Source organism: Pistacia vera, unplaced genomic scaffold, assembly GCF_008641045.1.
Source record: "Pistacia vera cultivar Batoury unplaced genomic scaffold, PisVer_v2 Contig401, whole genome shotgun sequence".
NCBI classification, from domain to species: domain Eukaryota; kingdom Viridiplantae; phylum Streptophyta; class Magnoliopsida; order Sapindales; family Anacardiaceae; genus Pistacia; species Pistacia vera.
The window spans coordinates 561,949-584,313 of NW_022196226.1; the positions used below are offsets into that span (position 1 = coordinate 561,949).

The window sequence follows — 22,365 nt, forward strand, 5'->3', positions numbered from 1 at the left end:
AAAATAAAAGTTGTTAACAATGATGATATATTAAGGAGGTTCACAACGTGGTCCAATGCAACTATTCCTTAATAGTTACCTTTCTATTTGATTAACAATAGTTGAGGAATAGAAGTATCACGAATAACTTACTAATTTGTTCACTTCCTATATAAGACCACCGCGAGATTAATGGATAGCATTATTAAATCGATAATAGTCATTTTCGCTTAAATCGAAAGATATACATCATCATTATAGAATAATCAAACAATTAAGACTATTTTTTTTTTTTATATAATATGTGCCAAATGAAGAACATAAATCTCTAATACTCGCCGATTCAGGGTAGGAATCAGGAATTCCCGAGCCTGGTTCTGATTCCTATAGTGTTGGAATCGGAAACCATAATCGGAATCGAGGTCTAGGTACCCGAGTAGAAACCAAGACTAAATTGTAATCTTTGTAGACTGTTGGGAGTGTATTTGTCATTTTTAAGGGGTGTATTTGTCATTTTTTAAAAAGTTGGGAGTAATTAAAATTTGCTTAGGTACCTGGAACCGAAAACGGAACCAATGTTTTAGGTTTTAGTCTCGATTCCAAATCTTAGGAACTGGTCGATTAGGGTTCTGGTTACTTAAAAAAAGTTGGGTACATGGAACCGATCACCCATAGTTCAAATCACTTTGGGGCCACCAACCACATTTATGGCTTGCCTGAAATATTGGACTTATAGAATGTTCAATTGGGCTGGGGGATTAGTTGAGGTTGAGCTTGTAGGGTATTTAATGAGCTCGGGGATTAGTTGAAGTTGGGCTTGTAAGGTGTTCAATGCATCTCGAGGATTAGTTGAGGTTGAGCTTCTAAGGTGTTCAATGGGCCTGGTGATTAGTTTAAGTTGGACTTATAGAGTATTCAATGTGTTATGGATATTAGTTAAGGTTGGTCTTATAGGGTGTTCGATGGGTCTTAGGGATTAGTTGATGTTGGGCTTGAAAGGTGTTTGATGGGCCTTGGGGATTAATTGAGATGTCCAAAAACTGACTCGGATTATCAAAGAAAAATATATATAATAGGCATTTGGGATTAATTGAAATTAAACTTGTAAAGTGTTCAATGAATTTTAAAGATTAATTGAGATACACGCAAGCTGGCCGGATTATAAAAACAAAAAAAATATCAATAATATGACTTGTTACCCTTTGTCCATTTTTTAAAATAATTGTAAATGGGTGGCCGGCTGGGTGCATCATTATGTTGGTGAAAAGATAGAAAAATGACATAAATTTAAGTAGTAATAAGACAATCACAAATGAAAATAAATATCACTTATCCAAAAAATCTTTTTGTCTTATAGTTATATGTGTTATGTTATATTAATATATACCATTTCCTTTAGTCACCTCGCCCTTTACCATATCCCAAGTTACATCTTATTAAGGGATAATTTGGCACTTAAGCTAAGCAAAAAAATATGTGCACCTTAACTCACTCTTATTTTAAGCATCACTTACCCATTTGTAATAAATCAAATCTTATCCATTTCAACACTCATTTTTCCCTTTTTGTCCTCATCAAATCCCAATTCCTCATCTTATAATATTTTCTTCATTACACTTTTTTAACATAATACAAACAAATGTAGTTAATTATTTAAAATAATTCTCTAGCTAAAATGTCTTGATATAATTTTATTAGGATTATAACATTAGGTTTTAATTCAATAAATAAATCCACAAAATATATAAATATAGTCAATGAAATTCGACCAGAAAACGAAAAAAATTATATATTTATTAATATCGTATACGCATTTATTTGATTATTTTATTTTTCATTTAACTTCATACAATTATAATGTTGGGATGAATCAAAATGCATTTGTTTTGGGTGACTTCGAATGAATGGATTGCTACAGTGAACCCGCGAAACATTGTATTATAGCCTCCAACCGAAACCTTGATGACGCCACCTAAGCAATTCAAATCCGGCCGGCAACAACATCACCTGCGCACGTTAGCATCGACTCCCCATTTCAAATCCTTTCATTCGTCCAAAAGGACCAAAATTTCCCCGCTCGGCCCCACTAACTTTTTCAAAATTAAAAAAAAGCTTCATATCCGAGGTCTGTTTCACAATTATGAGAATCCCTAGGGACTTACATTTAAAAAACAACGAATTAAAATTTTAAATTAATAATAAAAAAAACCAACCAGAACGGAAAGCAACTGAGAGAGAGAGAGAAAGAGGAGAAAGAGAAGAAATCTCGATAGAGAGAGAGAGAGAGGGAGAGAGCGGTGGTGGTGGTGGTGATGACGATGGACAGAGAGAAGGAAAGAGAGATAGAGCTAGAGAGTGCAATGTACACAAACTGTTTGTTATTAGGTTTAGATCCATCGATAATCGGGCTCGGAGCATCCAACGGCACTCCTCGGGTCGGACTCTTCCGTCACTCCAACCCTAAATTAGGCGAACAGCTTCTGTACTTCATCCTCTCATCTCTTCGCGGCCCTACTCAATCCGCCAAAGTAACATCGTCTCTTTATCTTTTTGTTTTTTTCCAAAATGCAATGCATCATTCATGATTTAATTTTCTTGTTTGTGGATCTTTCAGGATTTCGATAAGGTCTGGCCGATTTTCGATTCGGCGCAATCGCGTGATTTTAGAAAGGTGATTATCTTTTGTTTTGTTTTGTTGTCGTTTTTTATTTTGAATTTTTGGTACTAATGGGTAATGTTATGTGATACTTAGGTTGTGCAAGGGATAATTAGTGAGCTGGAGTCTCAAGGGGCATTACCGAGGAGTAATTCGAGAGTTTCGTCACTCGCTACGTGTTGTGGACCGAGGTTGGTTGCTTAATGTATTCTGCTTTTTCTCTGGTGTTTGAGTTTTTTGAACTGAATTTGTGTTTGGTTGATGAGAAAACTGAGGAAAATAATGCCAATTCAGTTTATATTTTATCTGTTCACTTATATGTATTCTGGCGATATGCGAGGTTGTAGATGTATAATTCAAAAGTTTGAATTATTTATTTTCCAGATTGGGAAAGATAAGAAACAAGAGACTGAGCTTGCTTTTATTTAGGTGGTAATTCACAACTGAACTAGGGAAGGGATGATGGGAAACTTTCGTGTAAGAGTTTCTTTAGTATTCTGGAATACATTTTTTAAGCTGTATTACACAATTGATCAATTGTAGTATGATTTCGTGAAAGTTACTTCTTAATAAGTTTTAAAATGCTGCCATCTAATGTGTTGTGGCGCCTGAATGTGATTGTCATTGGTTTACATTTTTCTGTGTGAAATATCACATGTTGGTTAAGGTTTGTAATTTTGATAGTGAATAGTAAGTCTTTATATTTAATTTTGTAGGACTTTTTTTTTTTTGGGTTTTGGTAATGGGGGGTCTATTTAAGTGGTTAATAGGTATAATAATTTGATCCACAGGGTTCCTTTTGGGCATTAATGATATTTGTCTTTTAATCATTGAAAGTAATTTCATTTTTTGACAGATTTGTTGAACTTCTGTGGCAACTTTCTTTGCATGCTTTACGTGAGGTTCATAGACGAACATTTCCAGCTGATGTAGCATCTAACCCACTCCCGGCCTCTTTAACGGATGTTGCCTTTTCACATGCGGCTACACTACTTCCAGTTACTAAGGTATTGGTGATTTACATCATATCCAGCAAAGATAATGTCACAGTCTCTGGTGTGGGGTGCCTTATAGGGGTTTTCAAATTAGTGAAATACATGATGGTAGTCAGGCCATGTTAATATGGATAGGAATTTGTTGACGTGAGTATAAATGACTACATTCGAAGAGAAGTTAATTAATATTTCATATTTGAAGACTCCATTTAATTCATATCTGAGTTAGTGTCATGTGATTATTCGTTTGAATTTATGATGGCAATATACGATTGATTAGAACAGTTTCAGTGTTCCTTGTCTGGTTTTGAGAAAAAGACTGTAGTTTTGTTTATATGTTGCCTTATCTTCTGCTTGTTACTGTACTCTATGCTTTTAGCACCTGTTTGAAAGTTGATTAATTTCTTCTAGAGTAGCTTTGATTTTAGCTTCTCATCTTAAACAGGCAAGAATAGCACTTGAAAGAAGGAAGTTTCTTAAAAATGCAGAGACAGGAGTGCAGAGGCAGGCAATGTGGTCAAGCTTAGCTCATGAAATGACTGCAGAGTTTCGTGGTCTTTGTGCAGAAGAGGTAAAGGGGGTTACTGAGTCACATTCTTTCAGGCATTTAAGTTCCATTCTTTTGTACAAGGCTTTACATTCTTTCAATTTTCTTTGGAAACTTTGGATCTCAGGCATACTTGCAGCAAGAGTTGGAAAAGCTACATGACTTGAGGAACAAAGTGAAGTTGGAAGGGGAGTTATGGGATGACCTTGTATCTTCTTCCAGTCAGAATTCCCATTTAGTTTCAAAGGCTACTCGCTTGTGGGAGTCTATATTAGCTCGTAAAAGTAAGTTCAAAAGATTACGGTCTCATAAAGATTTGAAATTTATTGACTTTAATGTTGCCATTCTCCTGAATTTTGTATGTTACAAGATCTCTTAGGAAAAAAAAAAAACAGTTGTTTTGATGGACTAACCCTTTTGTGTGAAAACTGTATGCCTTTTCTTAACTGCAGTTAATATATCAGGCATTTTTTCTTATTTATTTTGTTTCTATTACTTCTTTGGTCTTGTATTGATATTTCTATGTTGGAGTTTAAGCTACATGGACTTTGTTTATACAGTTGCGGCATGATGTCTGTGCCTACAAAATGCATTTGATTTAGCTTGCCATTCCTTTGAGTAGCCTTATATAATTCAAATTTCCTGCTATATTTCTTGGTGCTCGTGAAAGAATACCATGACTACTGTTAACTATGGGGATCATCAAAAGAATGTTAGGTTTTTTTTATTCAGAGAAGTGCTACTTCTATGACCTACTGTTGACATTTCCAATATGGTTTGGATTTTTCAAGGTGTGAAGAAAAAGGAACGGTTTGAATTGTTTAATGACCTGGTGCCTCTTTATTACTCATGACCTGTTTACCTATGTGATTCATTTGCTTTTACTGGTTATTCAATCTTGTGTAGGGATCTACTTATGTTAGAAATATACTGGAGCTTTTCCGTCCATGTTTTCACTTCTATGCCTTTGCAAGAAATTGTGCTGTTCTTCTAATTATTAAACATTCAAACATTGTTTTCTCTCAATGAATTCAATTGATAAACCATTACAACTGGAGATTGTTTATAAAATCCAGGGCTAAGTTTGCTTTTACCTTGTTTCTCATTTTCAAATAAGTGTAATTGATATTGCCAATTCCTACTTTATTTTTATTTTTTCATGTCTGCTCCATTTAACAACCTTAATACTCTATATACAGATCAACATGAAGTTCTTGCTTCAGGCCCTATTGAGGACTTGATAGCTCATAGAGAGCATAGGTAATTTACCATCACGTATCATTTTGGGTGCAGAGATGCCAATGACTCAATTTCCTCATTTATAGTCTTCTGTTAACAGGTACCGCATCTCTGGTTCATCTTTGCTCGCAGCTATGGATCAGAGTTCTCAGGTACAGTCTGGTGATTTGGATGAGAAAGAACATGGTGATGGATCGTCCTATTCACAAATTAGTGATGAGTCTCTTTCTCGAGTGGATGATAGGGGTGGAAGAGTTCACCCAACTGTTGATGTGGCAGAAATTATTAGGCGTTGGACGCATGCCTTACAACGTATACATAAACAGTCACTACAACTGGTATGCTATTTATTTCCTTTGTTATCAGCTGTCCAACACAAAATCTTCTTTTGTCATTTTCTGTTTAGATTAGTAATTAGTATAACTAGAGTCTCATGGTTATGGACTCTGAATGTGGGTTAAGGTGATAATATCCTTCCCATAGATTAGAAAACAACTATGCAACATGTATATGTACCTAAAAATCATATATTAACCAAACTCAAAACCCTTTATCTGTTTCATTTTTTTGATAAGAATTTATAGATTTTGTATTAATTGTGAAAACATCTATTTGTTGTATTTAATAACTGCAGCTAAATTATGTGGTGTTTATAACGAAACAGAAAATTAGAAAATTTCAAATCAAATTATTACAGAATTAATGATCTCACACATTTTCTGACATGCTGAAATGCTATGTAATAACTTTTCCATAGGCAAAAGCTAATGATGGAAACGGTCCAGATATTTTACGAAGTGCACAAGAGGGCTGTACAAGTGGCCATGCTGAGTCTTTAGCCTCAACGCTTACTGAACATCAGCAACACTTGGCCAGCTTTCAGGTAAGTAAATAATCTTTATAGATCAAGTCAGTAGCTTTCAGCTAGGCTGATGTACTCCCATGTCAACTTCAAGCATGAGCACTTTCAGCTCTTCCATAATGCGTTGGTGACTTATTATATGCATTTTATGTAGTATCAGATGCCATGTTGAAGATATTTGTCATAATGTGCAGGTGCTCATTAATCAACTGAAGGAAGTTGCTCCAGCAATACAAAAATCAATATCAGATTGTACAGAGAAAGTAAATGGTATTTCCTCTACTCTGCCTCCAATGGCTAAACATCGTGGTCGAGCCACTTCACCCATACAAGCCCAGAGCAGTGGGAGGACATTGGTAATTATTCAAGCAGTCTTATTTTTGTACCAAATGTTTGTACGTAATACCTACTTTCAAACATTGAATAATGAAGTGAAGGCTTATTTCTGTTTATCATACAGGAAAATAGCTCTGATGATATTGCTGAGGTGACTTCAAAAATGTCGAGTGTCCAGCTTGACAAGGTTTTGGCTAGTCCACCCACTTTAAAGCTCCCACAGCTATTTACTTTGACCCCAAATTCTTCTGGAAAAGGTGGAAATGTTCAAAAGCGTCACACTTTAGTCCCTCAAACCAACCAAATGGAAAGTTTTTCTGAAAGAAATTCCCTGGACCAGCCTCTGTCAAATAATCGCTTGGATAACCCACCACAAGGTTTGCCATTTCTGTTTCATGCCATTTTGCATATATAATCGGCTAGCTGAAGGAATTTTATTCTGTGATTTGCATAGAAAATTTGGTCTTTGAACATCTTTATGTCGAGATCTTGATTCTTAGTATATTGGTTGCAGACAGTGATATTTCTTATGTTCAATACTTAAAGAGATCTGTAAGAGAAGCAGCTCTATCAGTGCGATCCAGCAATTCAGAATCATCACGAGACAGTCACTCTGATGAAAGCTCTGAACACTTCTTTGTGCCTCTTTCAGCAGCTGGGTTTTCTCGCCTTGGCCCAGAAAACAAAGCATCACCAGTAAGGAGTAAGAGATTATTCACATCTCAGACAGACACTTCCTTGCTCAATAATTGTGCCCCTGATGGTCATGTTGGGAGCAAGTATGATGATATACCAGACATGTTGAGTGAATTGGATTCACTTCGTGATTTTGATAAGGTAAATGGTTTTCTCTCAGCCACTGGTTCAAATGGTGCAATTTCTGAGACACGGAGGTCATTCTATGACATTGATGAAGCTCAGGATCAGGTCTTCTCACCACCATTACTAATGGAAACATCCCTGCTGGCTGATACTTATGAAGACTTACTTGGTATGTTTGTCTTGACAACAAACTCTTCCTGTAGTAGGAGGCTTCCATGGGGTTAATCTATTTTGCCTATAATAAGTTCATCACATTTTATTAAATGAAGTTACTTTTGCATATATTTATCCAATACAATCACGTGGCGAGGCAAATTCGTAAGCTGATGCTGGCAATTTTCGTGTCTAGTCATCAAATTTATTTATTCTTAAAATGTTTTGGGGTTTGAAAGCTTGTTTAATTCTTTGCAGCTCCACTTTCGGAAACTGAAACCGCCTTGATGGACCATTAGAACGAAAGTCTAGGCAATGCCTGCTCTCATAGTCATGAGAATATGACTAGATCATTTTGGTGGTATTGTTTTCATATATTGGTTGGGATATTCTCCACTCTCCACTAATTTCTTTTTGCATGATCCGATGCTTGTATGTATTCCTTCTTGGTCTTGAGTACCTTATTGCTCTCCGGTTCAGCACGATTGATATTTTGTTGTCTGGGGCAAGGGAGAATATGAACCTTCTTGGCACTGCTGTTGTACATGCTTGTAACATACCTGAAAACCCAAGATGAAGTTTTATATGCCAAGTCGGATCTGGATCTTTGAGGCCAATATTTATAGCCCAATCAGATTGGTACGACCAGAAATTCATGATTAGAAGAGAATTGCTTTGCTTGCTAGTGTGATTTTCAGCCCAATGGATTTTAGGCGTCAATACTGAATTTCTCAAGATTATTTTTGAAGGACTGATTTTAATGTATCTGATAGATGTGTATTTTGATAGTGTATTATGCTGACAGATCAGGAATGGAAGAAATTGCTATCTGAATCTTCGGATTTTTTATTATTTATTTATTTGTATTCTTTAAATAGGAGTGTGCTTTTTATGGTTTTTCAATTGATTTAAGTGTGCAGTTGTTGTTGCTGCTGAAATTAGTTCATAACTTTCTCAAGACGGTATTATTGTTTGTTGAGTGATTGTGAATTTGTGATCATCTGAGGCTTGCGTATAAGCTTTGGACCGTAACTTTATGACGTAGTGGTTGGTTTCATTGATTTTATGACTTTTTCAAAGTAGTACTGTGGTTCCTGGAACAAATGAATAGAGTTAAATTGTGCCCAATTTAGTTAAAGCAGTAGAGGGGAATCCGTCTTTTGAAAGAAGCTTGTTGACTGGGTTTCTATCTTTAATTACACCCTTGACACGTTTTTTTTGGAAACGACACATTGACATTGACCTTTTCTGGGCTAAGGTCTCAAAGGATTGGACTGTCATTCATTTTCAAAAAACACTCGATGTGGGATGAGTTATCTTGATGTGATCCTCCACCAAATTTGTTTTGGATTCAACTTGTGCTTTCTTCTGACCTTAAAATTAAAAGACAAGGAAAAAGAAAGACTGTCTTATTTTACCGGCCCTGTTTTGAACAGAAATAAATTAATATTCCTTTCACATTTCTAAATCATACGACAAAATTTTTATCCCGATAATGTTGCTTTCACATGCCACGGGTCTCTTGACTATATTTATAGATTTTATAATAAGTTATAAATTATGAATATTAGTTTATAATATGTAACGCGGAAGTATGGCGCCAAAAATGCTCGGATATATGGTGGTCAACCAATTTATTTGTCCGCCTAATTTGAACAGTTCTTATAAGCAACAACAATTTATATAATAAATACATACAAATTGGAGGGTGGAAACAGAACAATATTGTATGAAAATGGAAGATCAATTTGTTTATATGGGTGCAAATCTTTGAAAGGGTCAAATAAACTTTTGCAGCCTCTTTTTTTTTTTTTATTTATCATCAGGGGTATTTAAACCAGCTCACACGTATTTCAATTAATTTTTCGAGACCTTAAAACTATCAGTCGGGTAAGAGTTCCAATTGTCACCCCTATTAAGGTTTAGGGAGACTCAAACTCTGAAGCTTATGAAACATCATTTTGCTATTTTACTATTTTACCATCAGACCATCCAGTAGTGATTAATTTACCTTACGTCTCAGTGTGTGACAATTGATAATCGATTACGTATTGTAAACCTAGTAAAATAATAAATAAATTGAGAAGAGAGGTACCATTTTATTAAAAAAGAAATTCAAGTTGTAAAATGAAAAACATCCAATGGGATTAAACCTTTTTTTTTTTTTTTTTTTAATTTCTGCTATTGAATTTGAAAGTCACGTTAGAGGAAAAGTGTGTTAGCTTCAATGGAGATTTACCCAACTTGTAATCAAATAATATTAGAATTCAAGGTTGTAATGATCTTATTATATTCTTTTACAGCTTATAAAGATGCGTCTTTTTGTGTTATATAATTCAAAGAATTGCTAACATCAAAGAGAAACACGCGCGTCAGAGTACGTGGGATTTTTTATTCAGAAAATTTTAAAATTTTAAGATTATATTATTATTAATATAATCTAAATAAACATTAACATTTCCTAATGTTAAAAATTTGAACAAACTGATTTGGAATGAATTTTAATAATTTAAAAAAAATTAAATGTTTAATTAATTCTAAGATTGTCGATTTAAACGATGTTTAAATCCTACTGTGGAAGTCTGTGACTCTGTGTTAATATAAAAAATATTGATAATAAAATACTTAATATTTTAATTATGTGATTAAATTAAATATGTCTGGAACCGGACATACTTTACTATGATTGAACAAATCCCACTCACGGTCGAATGGCGCGTGTATTTGGCAATTCCGATCAGCCGGTTCGAAATCTCCATTTTAACCTTTCGCTTTTCCGTGGATGACCGTAGCCAGGAAGTCTATTTTGGTCAAAATGGTGTCATCTCTATCTGAAGAAAATCTAAAAGTGAAAAAGAAAAGAGGAAAAAAAAAAAAAAATTCCAGGGAAAGTTGAGAATAGAAAAGAAACTCAGAAAGAAAGAAAATGAAAAAGCAACAAATTAACAACAGTAAAATTGGCTAACAAAACACCACCACCACCACAACAACAACAGGAACGAAAGATTTGATTTTTATTTGTTGTTTAATCCCATCATTGTTTGAACTGAATCTCAATCTCTCTTTTTCTGTGAGAGAGAAATGAGTAGCTCAACTGTCGTTGTAAGTGTAGATAATACTCTTTAATCATTCTGTTTAGTTTCTTTGCGATTTGATTTTGCTTGTTTTGTACTTGTTAGTCTAATGTTGTTCTTTTACTTTTTGTGTTTGCATCATGTTGTTGTTGTGTAGGTTGAAGTATTGTTGATGGAGAATGTTATGTGGAGTTTCTAGATCATACTCAGATCTTGTTACTTTTTGATCCAGCTGAATAGTTTGCCAATCTTGGAGAAACACATCAAGGGAGAGAGGTGAATATTCACTGTACCTTTTTCACTTTTATTAAGTCAAAGTTTGGGGAGTTTTAGTTTTATTTTCAAAATCAGGGAGGTTGTTGGATACTTCTTGATTCTCAATTGTTTTGTGCATCTGGGTTTCTTAAATTAAGTCAATACGTTGGTGGGTTTTGTTTTTTGACATGAGAATGGCTGACCAGGGACTTTTTATCTTTCTGTTAATTGGTTTCAAATTCCAGTGTTTTTCTTTTTGTTTTTCATTGTATGAAGTGGGTTTGATGTTTCTGTTCAGATAAGCGAGGGATTTTCTTTATCATCTTGAGTCAGAGTGGAACATTTATTGAATTAAGTAAAGATGACCATTTTACGATAATGAAGAAGGTTAGAAGCTTTAGGGGTGGATTTCGAATTATGACTCCATATTGATTGATGCATCCTGGTTTTCCCAGTTAGAGTGAATTGTGCCCTTTGACTATCATTCATGCTGTTTTGGCTTTGAAGGAGGAACAATTAGGTATTGGATTCTCAAGTGCATGAGATATTGATACCATTGTACAGCTTGAGTTATGATCAAACAGATACTTAATAGGTTCCCTAGGAAGCCATCTAAATCGTCTGACAGTCGTGAAGGTGGGGCTACCTCTACCTCATCTTCAAATGTTTCAACCAGTTCAAGAAACAGTGATTCCGGTAATCGCTATGGCAATCAGAACAGTGCATCTCATCCTGGGAACAATTTCAACGCTAATGTAGGGGCCAATCATGGGAATAAGTTTGCCCAGGTTGTAAATTCAAAGCTTAATGGGAATTCCTTGGTTTCTTCTTATGAAGCTTTGCCTAGTTTTAAGGATGTTCATAGCTCTGAGAAGCAGAACTTGTTTATCAAGAAACTGAGCCTATGTTGTGTTATCTTTGACTTCACTGACCCAACAAAGAATCTCAAAGAAAAGGACATCAAGCGACAAACACTAGTAGAGCTTGTGGATTATGTTTCTTCTGCAAATGGAAAATTTCCAGAAACTGTCATGCAGGAAATGGTAAAGATGGTGTCCCTAAATTTGTTTAGAACCCTCACTTCTCCACCCCGTGAAAATAAAGTTTTAGAAGCCTTTGATTTGGAAGAGGAAGAGCCCTCAATGGACCCTGGATGGCCTCATTTGCAAGTAGTGTATGAATTTCTTTTGAGGTTTGTGGCATCACCAGAGACAGATGCAAAATTGGCTAAGAGGTACGTTGATCACTCTTTTGTTCTCAGATTGTTAGACCTTTTTGATTCAGAGGATCCAAGAGAGAGGGAGTATTTGAAAACGGTTTTGCACCGAATCTATGGGAAATTCATGGTCCATCGTCCCTTCATTAGGAAAGCAATCAACCACATCTTTTATCGTTTCATTTTTGAAACCGAGAAGCATAATGGGATTGCAGAATTGTTAGAAATTTTGGGAAGTATAATTAATGGGTTTGCTCTGCCGTTGAAAGAGGAGCACAAACTCTTTCTTGTTCGAGCACTAATTCCACTTCATAAACCAAAATGTGTAGCCATGTATCATCAGCAGCTATCTTACTGCATTACACAGTTTGTGGAGAAAGACTGTAAGCTTGCTGACACTGTTATACGAGGTTTGCTAAAATATTGGCCAATTACAAACAGTACTAAGGAGGTCATGTTCTTGGGTGAACTGGAGGAAGTGTTAGAAGCAACACAACCTGCAGAGTTTCAGCGCTGTATGGTACCCTTATTCCGCCAGATTGGCCGTTGCTTGAGCAGTTCACATTTTCAGGTTGGTAGTCCATTGGCTTCACCAGTTCTGTACTTGAAAATTTTCTTTACTTTTGTTTTCTATATCAGCTGTAGGAAAAAGGAAAAGAAAAAGCTTTATTTTTTTTAAACTAAAACAACAAAAGATAAATTCTGTGGCTTTATTTATATTGTTGTAACTGAAAATTCATTTGGTACGGTTTTCTTCCTTCCACCTTCTCCGCATGATAAAAGTTATTCCTTTTGGTCAATGTGGTCTAATATATGTTTAACTGAATATTTGAATTTTATATTTCAATACAAAGGTTGACGAAATTAATAATCATTAGTATGCAACACCTAAAGATCTGGACTTGTACCTGTGATCACATATACCTAAGGGGCACTAACATCATCAAGTATGATGTATTGTGATTCTAATCCTGGACCAATTTTGAGCACATAAGACTGGTTGTTGAATATTATTCTGTATCTTTTAGGACTATATTCTGGAACGTCAACTCCAAAGAAGGCTAACTGGAGTCTGCCAAATGAAAGTTCATGTTGAACTTTGGCATTGAAATGATAATGACATAAGACAATGGCCTTACAGAATTGCTCATAAGCTTTATGATAGGAACCCACTCCTATAACTTAATAATTTGGACTGGGCCATGGGTCTTTCATGGGCTTGGGTAGAACTCTCCTTGGAAAACCGGTTTGCCAAGGGAGGGTGCCCAAGCTTTTATAACCCACATGCCCACCCTTTTCCCTTTCAATGTGGGATCCTAACACTTTAACTGGCCAGCTTTAGAAAGTGAACAGGTGTACTGACAAGCGGACTAAGTTAGTTGGATTTGCATGACTAGAATTATATCAATCTGAGATTTCTTAGTATTCAATGGTGAAAAGATGCTCATTCCAAAAAAATAATAATAATAATAAAGGTGCATAGCTGTAAATAGCCATAAAATAATAAAATAGACAATCAGGTGTTAATGACTAGTATTAAAAGCTAGAATGGAAACTGCTTATGGCTGTGAAAAGCACAACCTTGGCAAGATAAACAGGTTGTTATAGTTACAGCTGGGATCAAAATGGTTTGTAGCTTCTGTCTAAAGCCATTTGTTACAAATTCTATCAAGAAAATCGTTAACTGGCTTCAATTTATGTATTCTGATGATTACTGTTCAGATTTTGAGTGATACATTGCATATTATTTTTTCCCAGATTTCAAGGATATAAGTCCTCTCTAATAGAAACTGGTGCTACTTCTATTTGGTTTTGTTTCGAAGTGAAGGAAAGCATCTATTATTTGCAATCTAATATTTGGCTATATTTTCCAGTTTCATGAAATTTGAGAAGCCTTTCTCCTGTTTTAGTTGTCTTATGTCCATCTGGATGTTGGAATATCCACCATTAGCCCTCTAATAGAAACTGTGTGGACTTGGGATCACCTAGTCAAGATGCTATTACTGTCAAGTTTGGAACATGTGGCATGCATCTGCTTACTGTCAATTAGGCCCCAGAACTAAGTTTTCAAATTTTCTTCTTCTTCTTCTTCTTCTTCTTCTTTTATTATTTAAAAAAAATTAGAAGATGTTTCCAATGGTTTTGGTTTATAGTATAATTTTCTTGGAAAATCTTAGGTTTCTTAATATTTCATGATTAATCATTGGGGACATGCTTTGCAAATATTGAGTTTCTATTATAAGAGTGTTTACTGTGTAAATATTCTATTTTAAGAGACNCAAAGCTGTAAATAGCCATAAAATAATAAAATAGACAATCAGGTGTTAATGACTAGTATTAAAAGCTAGAATGGAAACTGCTTATGGCTGTGAAAAGCACAACCTTGGCAAGATAAACAGGTTGTTATAGTTACAGCTGGGATCAAAATGGTTTGTAGCTTCTGTCTAAAGCCATTTGTTACAAATTCTATCAAGAAAATCGTTAACTGGCTTCAATTTATGTATTCTGATGATTACTGTTCAGATTTTGAGTGATACATTGCATATTATTTTTTCCCAGATTTCAAGGATATAAGTCGTCTCTAATAGAAACTGGTGCTACTTCTATTTGGTTTTGTTTCGAAGCGAAGGAAAGCATCTATTATTTGCAATCTAATATTTGGCTATATTTTCCGGTTTCATGAAATTTGAGAAGCCTTTCTCCTGTTTTAGTTGTCTTATGTCCGTTTGGATGTTGGAATATCCACCATAAGCCCTCTAATAGAAACTGTGTGGACTTGGGATCACCCAGTCAAGATGCTATTACTGTCAAGTTTGGAACATGTGGCATGCATCTGCTTACTGTCAATTAGGCCCCAGAACTAAGTTTTCAAATTTTCTTCTTCTTCTTCTTCTTCTTCTTCTTTTATTATTTAAAAAAAATTAGAAGATGTTTCCAATGGTTTTGGTTTATAGTATAATTTTCTTGGAAAATCTTAGGTTTCTTAATATTTCATGATTAATCATTGGGGACATGCTTTGCAAATATTGAGTTTCTATTATAAGAGTGTTTACTGTGTAAATATTCTATTTTAAGAGACGGGGATTGCTAACATTATTAAAAGAGTTAATTATGTGTTCAGGTGGTATATAATGGACCTACTTGGATAAAAAAATTTGTTAAGTTTTCAATGAGTGAAATTTGAAATTGAAAAGGCATGGGTAATTATTTGTTTACAATTATCACAACATACTTTAGAATTTTGATGAGGATGAAATCAGAATAATGTAGATTATGAAAATTATTGGAATTTCCATGACCCTCATGAAATTACTATGACCCCTAGAATTAGCTATGCTACTGCAATCTAAAGTTAGAATGCATATAATGACTTTTTAGTCCCAAGAGGATTCTAATGAGCTGTGAGTTAGACTGTATTCTGGATTTCTTGCTTTATGTGTCTGATTACTGTATTTATTTTTAAGCTGTTGGTATGATAAAACCATCTACTTGTCTCTTAATTTTGACTTTTAAAACCAGGTACGTCTCTGACATGATTTCACCCTCTTTATTTAGGTTTTTGTTTTTGTACTTTTAGGCGTTAGAGTATGGCACTGGTTTTGTAGAATAAGATGTGTGGAGATGGGAGGTTGCAGTTTAATGTCTGGCAATGGTCATTGTGGACTTAAAATTGAAGATAATTGGCTATAATGGTGTTATGATCTAGGTGATGGGTGACAGTAGCAATGGCTGTGATGATGAGAGGTGGTTGATGGTAGTGGTAACGGGGCTGTGGTTGGTGCTGCTACATTTGGTTTTTCCCCTTTGTGATGCCAGCAAAGTTAACTCTCAAACAATTCTTAATGGAACGAAATGGCAAAGCAATTTAAAAAATTTAAGATGAGAGAGAAAACTGAATCATGAATCGGTTATTAGAGATATTGTCCATGGTTGAAAAATAATACTTTGAATTAATGAATACAGTGGACAATTTTGGGGCATGAATCGGCTATGATTGTGTTTATATTTTAAAAAATGTGTAAAAATATTTAAAAAGAAATTTGAGGAGCACCAGGTCTGAGGTAGATTTGGCAAATGTATTGTTGTGGCTACTGCAGTAAGCTAGTGCCAGGTTTTTGCTGTGGTAGTTGGTCCTGGTGGGTTGTACTCCTTACCCTCAGTGAGGCATGGTGGTGGTATTATTATTATTATTATTTTTTTTTTTAATTTATTGTCAAAAATTACTAGAAAGTACACAGAATGAAAGGAGAAAATTTTTATTCTGTAAATGTCAATGGTGTTCATTTGTTGGCTTTTGGTGTCCAATAAGCATTGGAATCTGAAAGGCAAATAGAANTAATGTTGTGGCTACTGCAGTAAGCTAGTGCCAGGTTTTTGCTGTGGTAGTTGGTCCTGGTGGGTTGTACTCCTTACCCTCAGTGAGGCATGGTGGTGGTATTATTATTATTATTATTTTTTTTTTTAATTTATTGTCAAAAATTACTAGAAAGTACACAGAATGAAAGGAGAAAATTTTTATTCTGTAAATGTCAATGGTGTTCATTTGTTGGCTTTTGGTGTCCAATAAGCATTGGAATCTGAAAGGCAAATAGAAATCTTCTTGGATAGATTAAGAATGTGTTCCTTATAAGGAAATTCTTCTATTTTTCTGTTAGGTTTCAACTTTCTTGCTGTGATACTTGTACAGAAGTATATAGGATATAGTATAGCGGTTAGAGTCCAAATATTGATGCCGTATAATGCCTAAAGATCAAGCTCCTAAATGTCAGTTCAAGATGATAAAAGCTTTTTTTTTTTTAATAACATTCATTTCCCTCTTTGATATATATTTTCATTTGTTGCAAGATCAACTTGCTGCCTGGATAGCCAATTTTTATCTTGGGCTTGTTCTTTAGCTTTTCTGATCACCCTGGCATTACAGCTCTGCATTTGGATTTTGTTTTTTGTTTGCTGAAGTCTATAGATCAAATTCTGTATCCTTCTCAGAATTCAACTGTTTTACAGATGCAAGAATAAACATGCTAACATTGGAATAATGATTTGGCATTATTCTAATCTGAAAATTGCAAAAGTTAATGGCAGCCTTATAGTTTGTATTGAATCAAATTGCTTTGTCTGCTTGTGCATGCTGTGGCCTAATTTTTTTTTTTTTTTTTTTTTTTTTTTTCAGGTGGCTGAGCGAGCTTTGTTCTTATGGAACAATGATCACATTGAGAACCTGATCAAACAGAATCGCAAAATTATACTGCCAATAATCTTCCCTGCCTTGGAGGGAAATGCAAGAAAGCACTGGAATCAGGCTGTACAGAGCTTGACGATAAATGTCCGCAAAATCTTCTCTGATATTGACCCAGAGCTCTTTGAGGAGTGCTTGCTCAAATTTCAGGAAGATGAAGCACAAGAGGAAGAGATGAAATCGAAACGTGAAGCCACATGGAAACGCTTGGAAGAAATTGCTGCAATGAAAGCTTCAAGTAATGAACCTGTGCTCATCTCCCCAAAAATAGCTACACGCCCACGATCCGGCTAAGTAGTTAACAATGTGATTGGCAGTTGCTGGAGTTTTTGGTTTTGCAGTTGTTATGCAGACCATGGATGGATATGGTGATTTCTGGAAGTGGAAGGCCCAGACTTCCCTAGCTTTTGGTCGGATGCAGGTTAAAAGCTAGCCCCATTTTGGTCTATTATCCATAGAATGTATATTGTGGATTGGGAGAGCATAACAATTGGGTGCTGCTAAACGTGGATGTCACTGCTTGATTTTCTGAAAGGTGGCAAGAAAGTGAGAATTCCACATATTTCTGCTTTTCTTATTTTTTGAATTTGTATTACTGTAAGTACACTCCAATGTCCAGTTATATGTATCATTAAACTTTGCTGTCTCTGCTCATGGAAATTTGTTGCTCAACGTAAATTTGGTAAAGAAATTGATTGAACAACCTTCCCTTCCAAATGAAACCAATGCATTAGTTACTTTCTACATTGAATTAGATAATTGGCTTCTCTGTTAAATAAAATAAACCCACCGTCTATATATGATTAATCAGAAATTAAATAAAAACAAACTTTAAGGTTACCGAAAGTAAAGAAGACATCAGCATAGAATAGAGAATTTAGCCATTTGCAACTTTATTGTTCTTGGTTACTACTTGGTTTCCTCATTCCCGAATAGGTGCTTACTTCATATGCTTCATAAAGGTGTCTTTAGCAGTTTTCAAACTGCGAAGAGCTTCTCTGATGCTAATGCGCCTGTCGGGTGAATCTTTGGTGCAAGAAAGCCCCACTCCAATTATTGTTATCAAAACATGATTTTGTTTTTCTGGGTTTATGCTTTGGCCTTGATGTTGCAGATTGTTCAGCTCAGCGTCTAAAACTTGCATCACGTTCTCTGGAAAACTTGATTCAACCCATTTAACTAGATTTAGTTCTCCACTAAAACTCTCCTGTATTGGGCTCATTCCTGTAAAGAGTTCCAGTAACATCACTCCGAAGCTGTATACATCTCCAGAGGTTGATGGTTTCTCACCTAAACCGTATTCTGCATCATGATAATACTGTTACCAAAATAAGGAAACAATTGTGCTTTTCCAAGAAAATTTGGAAAAGTCATATATATGTAAATGAAGCAAAGAGTTGTTGTGGCACTAACCTGGAGGTATGTAACCGATGGAACCCTTTACAACAACTGTAGAGCTAATCGAAGATTGATGGCTCCTTCTTTCATGCAGCAACCGAGCTAGCCCAAAGTCTCCTACTTTCGCAGTCATTTCCTCATCCAAAAGAATGTTGCCGGGTTTCAAATCACAGTGTACAATTGGGATTTCACAGTCATGGTGAAGGTAGTCCAGTGCACTCGCAACATCGATTGAAATATTCAATCTCTGGAGAAAAGAAAGTCCCTTGCCGTTTTCATTCTTTCTCTGGCCCTGAGTCCAGTCTGCTAAGCTTCCATTACTGAGGAACTCATAAACTAGAGCCAGAAACTCCATGTTTCGGAAGTCCAGGCTTGAGCATGATGTAATCAGTTTAACAAGATTACGGTGCCTTACATTTTTCAAAGCCTCGCATTCGGCAAGAAAGCTCTTCCAGGATCCAGTCCTTTTGATGTCAAGAACCTTGACGGCAACATGAATACCTTCTATAAGATATCCTTTGTATACTGACCCAAAGCTCCCACTTCCAATCACATTTTCCTGGTTAAAATTCCCTGTTGCTTGACGGAGCTCACTATATGAAATCATTTGAGGCTTCCCATTTGATAATTCAGAAGCTCCAGTGGCCTTTGTTTTACGTCTCCTTACTACGATCACCAAGGCAATCAGAAAACAAACTGCCATTGCAGCCATGACGGCGGTGATAACATAAATTTTGTTTAGTCTTTCGTCACTCTGAGAATTCGCACATCCCAAATGCATGCAAAGCTTTTGGTTTCCTTCTAAATGGACATTAGAGATATTTTTAAAAACTCCACTGCTGGGAATTTGTCCTTCAAGATTATTGTATGATAGGTTTAAGGACCGAAGGGCTTCAAGTTTCTGAAGGTCGGAAGGAATGGAGCCAGAAAGTTGGTTTGAGGAGAGGTCTAGAACTTCCAGGCCCTTCACTTCTCCCAGAGTATTTGGAATAGTGCCTGAGAATTCATTGTTGGCCATCAAAAGTTCCTCCAAGCTTTTACAGCCTTCGAATGAACTGGGGATATTACCAGACAGGCGGTTGTGAGAGAGGTCAATGGTAACAACATTTTCTAGGACCCCAACTTCTTGAGGCAATGGTCCATCCAAGAAGTTCCTGGACAGATTTAAGATGGTGCTCAAACTGGGAAGATTTAGAATCTCTTTTGGTACGCTTTTATTGAGCCTGTTGTTGGATAAGTCCAGGGAAAGTAGACTCTGGAAGTTCTCAAAACTAGTTGGTATTCCACCCACCAACTCATTTCCTGATAAATCAATCTGGTTTAGCTTTCTGAGATTACCTAGCGAATTCGGAATACTGCCAGAAATTTTATTTCCTGCCAAACCCAGGTATTGCAGTTCCTTCAATTGGCCTATTACATCCGGGACTCCACCAGAAATCGAATTGTTGTTCAAATTCAGCAATGTCAAGCTCCTGAGACGGCCAATCGAGAGAGGTATTTTACCATAAATACGATTACTTCCCATGTACAATTTTGAAAGCACCTTGGAAAGATTGCCAACGGATTCTGAAATTACACCTTCAAAAGCATTGCCATCAACGGCAAGGAAGTTGAGACGAGTACTGTTTGCTAAAGAAGTGATGAATGCAAGACCATCATCTCCAGAGCTAACAATCCTGTTGAACCCGATGTTGTACATCTGCAGGAATGGAAGATTTCCCAAACCTGGTGGCACTGTTCCCTCAAGAAGGTTGTGAGCCATGCGGATAACTTGTATATTAGTGAGGTTGTGCAAAGACCCTGGAATTTTCCCAGTGAAATTATTGAAGCAGTAATTGAAGACCAGAAGATTTGGGAGTTTATTCCCAATATCATAAGGAATTTCACCCCAAAGTCGGTTTGAAGCTAAAGCCAGATTAACCAGAGAACTCATGTTGTAAATGGATGAAGGAACAGTGCCAAAGAGATTATTTATTGTGAGATCAAGAACTTTCAGGTTTCCAAGACGGCCTAAATCACCGGGTATCCTTCCACTAAGGCTATTGGTGCCTAAATTTAAGTAGGTAAGTGAAGAAAGATTTGATAAGGATGCTGAAATTTCCCCCAAAAGACTGTTTCGCCCCAAGTTCAGAACCTGGAGCTTGCTTAGATGGCTGAGTTCTTCAGGAATTGTTCCTGTAATCTTATTTGACATCAAGTCAAGGACCTGGAGCTTAGTCAACTTGCTTATGTTGAGTGGTATCTCACCTTCCAAGCTGTTGGAGCTCAGGTTCATGACTGTCAAACGAAAAAGATTACCTATTTGGGGTGGAAGATTTCCTCTAAGCTTGTTGTTTTGGAGCTGAAGGGAGCCAAGGAAGGAAAGATTGGTAATATGGGGGCTAATGGTTCCTTCGAGTCCGAATCCAGAAAGATTGAGAGCAATGACTCTCTGGCGAAATTCATTGCAAGTAACTCCAGTCCAGTTGCAGGGAGAGGAGTTACTATTACTCCAGGAAGATAACAGAGTTGGAGGCTCCAGCTCTTTTAATTGAGACTTGAATGAAATCAAGGCCTCCTTGTCTGTAATGAGGCTTGGAGAAGCTGACTCCACTGGAAGCAAGAGGCATTTGAGGTGTAGAAGGGCAACCAAAAAGGAAAAAATCTTTGTATGGAAAAATGAGGAAGACATTAAAGTTTGAGGTAAACTGCATGAAGGGGTGTGTTGTTTTTGAATAAATAATCAGGGTGTATATAATGTTGAGAGTCAAGATTGGCTAGTTAAAACCTTCCATGTGAAGTCTAGCCTATATGTTTCAACTATAAACGCGTCAAGACTGGACAATCAGCACCTAATTAGCCGAAAGTCTATGAAGTCAGTCAATTCATGGTGGAGAAAAGTATAACCATATCCAAGTCTACCAAAGTGAACTCAGCGTGAGGCCACAATCTTCAGGGCAACAAATGCATTTACAATCAATTAATTATAAAATCTTACAATTAATACTTGTGTTAAGAATTAAGATATTAGGGTATTCAGTTTGACACGAAACAGAGAAGCTAGCTGAAATAGTCACCAGACCAGACGCGATAAATTTCTTCTTGTGTTCAATACTGTTCGGCCTGTATTGAACACAAGATATTAGGGTATGCATGACAACCGTTGAAAAACTGTCATTTTCAGTTTATTTCTCCAAGCCTCATTACAGACAAGGAGGCCTTGATTTCATTCAAGTCTCAATTAAAATTTTTTTTTTTTTTTTCAGGTGGCTGAGCGAGCTTTGTTCTTATGGAACAATGATCACATTGAGAACCTGATCAAACAGAATCGCAAAATTATACTGCCAATAATCTTCCCTGCCTTGGAGGGAAATGCAAGAAAGCACTGGAATCAGGCTGTACAGAGCTTGACGATAAATGTCCGCAAAATCTTCTCTGATATTGACCCAGAGCTCTTTGAGGAGTGCTTGCTCAAATTTCAGGAAGATGAAGCACAAGAGGAAGAGATGAAATCGAAACGTGAAGCCACATGGAAACGCTTGGAAGAAATTGCTGCAATGAAAGCTTCAAGTAATGAACCTGTGCTCATCTCCCCAAAAATAGCTACACGCCCACGAT

The 22,365-nt window shown here is 36.1% G+C and overlaps 3 protein-coding genes across 3 annotated transcripts; 2 read left to right on the plus strand and 1 right to left on the minus strand.

Moving 5' to 3' along the window:
- The first annotated feature begins 2,224 nt into the window (after positions 1-2,224).
- LOC116141958 (AUGMIN subunit 6) lies at positions 2,225-8,438 on the plus strand. Its single transcript, XM_031427433.1, has 13 exons — positions 2,225-2,507; positions 2,594-2,650; positions 2,732-2,826; positions 3,492-3,642; positions 4,076-4,201; positions 4,305-4,461; positions 5,377-5,437; positions 5,517-5,754; positions 6,174-6,299; positions 6,473-6,634; positions 6,739-6,991; positions 7,129-7,605; positions 7,848-8,438. Exons 1-13 carry the CDS (start codon positions 2,292-2,294, stop codon positions 7,886-7,888), a joined length of 2,160 nt encoding a protein of 719 aa, XP_031283293.1. The 5' UTR covers positions 2,225-2,291; the 3' UTR covers positions 7,889-8,438.
- Positions 8,439-10,497: 2,059 nt separating this feature from the next.
- On the plus strand, positions 10,498-17,780 carry LOC116141949 (serine/threonine protein phosphatase 2A 57 kDa regulatory subunit B' theta isoform-like). The gene is made up of 4 exons (XM_031427423.1): positions 10,498-10,691; positions 10,821-10,939; positions 11,217-12,705; positions 17,305-17,780. The coding sequence occupies exons 3-4, from the start codon at positions 11,491-11,493 to the stop codon at positions 17,662-17,664; spliced, it is 1,575 nt and encodes a 524-aa protein (XP_031283283.1). The 5' UTR covers positions 10,498-10,691; positions 10,821-10,939; positions 11,217-11,490; the 3' UTR covers positions 17,665-17,780.
- Positions 17,781-18,310: 530 nt separating this feature from the next.
- On the minus strand, positions 18,311-21,504 carry LOC116141938 (LRR receptor-like serine/threonine-protein kinase EFR). The gene is made up of 2 exons (XM_031427410.1): positions 18,784-21,504; positions 18,311-18,672 (listed from the first exon to the last, which is right to left on the minus strand). Exons 1-2 carry the CDS (start codon positions 21,437-21,439, stop codon positions 18,311-18,313), a joined length of 3,018 nt encoding a protein of 1,005 aa, XP_031283270.1. The 5' UTR covers positions 21,440-21,504.
- Positions 21,505-22,365: the final 861 nt, after the last annotated feature.

Bases quoted from the DNA above. Each gene is read 5' to 3' on its own strand.
- LOC116141958 (XM_031427433.1), top strand. From the start codon at position 2,292: ATGACGATGGACAGAGAGAAGGAAAGAGAGATAGAGCTAGAGAGTGCA. The intron at 4,462-5,376 runs GTAAGTTCAAAA...CTCTATATACAG, and splicing joins GTCTATATTAGCTCGTAAAA to ATCAACATGAAGTTCTTGCT. The intron at 6,992-7,128 runs GTTTGCCATTTC...TATTGGTTGCAG, and splicing joins CTTGGATAACCCACCACAAG to ACAGTGATATTTCTTATGTT.
- LOC116141949 (XM_031427423.1), top strand. From the start codon at position 11,491: ATGATCAAACAGATACTTAATAGGTTCCCTAGGAAGCCATCTAAATCG. The intron at 12,706-17,304 runs GTTGGTAGTCCA...TTTTTTTTTCAG, and splicing joins TGAGCAGTTCACATTTTCAG to GTGGCTGAGCGAGCTTTGTT.
- LOC116141938 (XM_031427410.1), bottom strand. From the start codon at position 21,439: ATGTCTTCCTCATTTTTCCATACAAAGATTTTTTCCTTTTTGGTTGCC. The intron at 18,673-18,783 runs GTTAGTGCCACA...ATCATGATGCAG, and splicing joins CATCGGTTACATACCTCCAG to AATACGGTTTAGGTGAGAAA.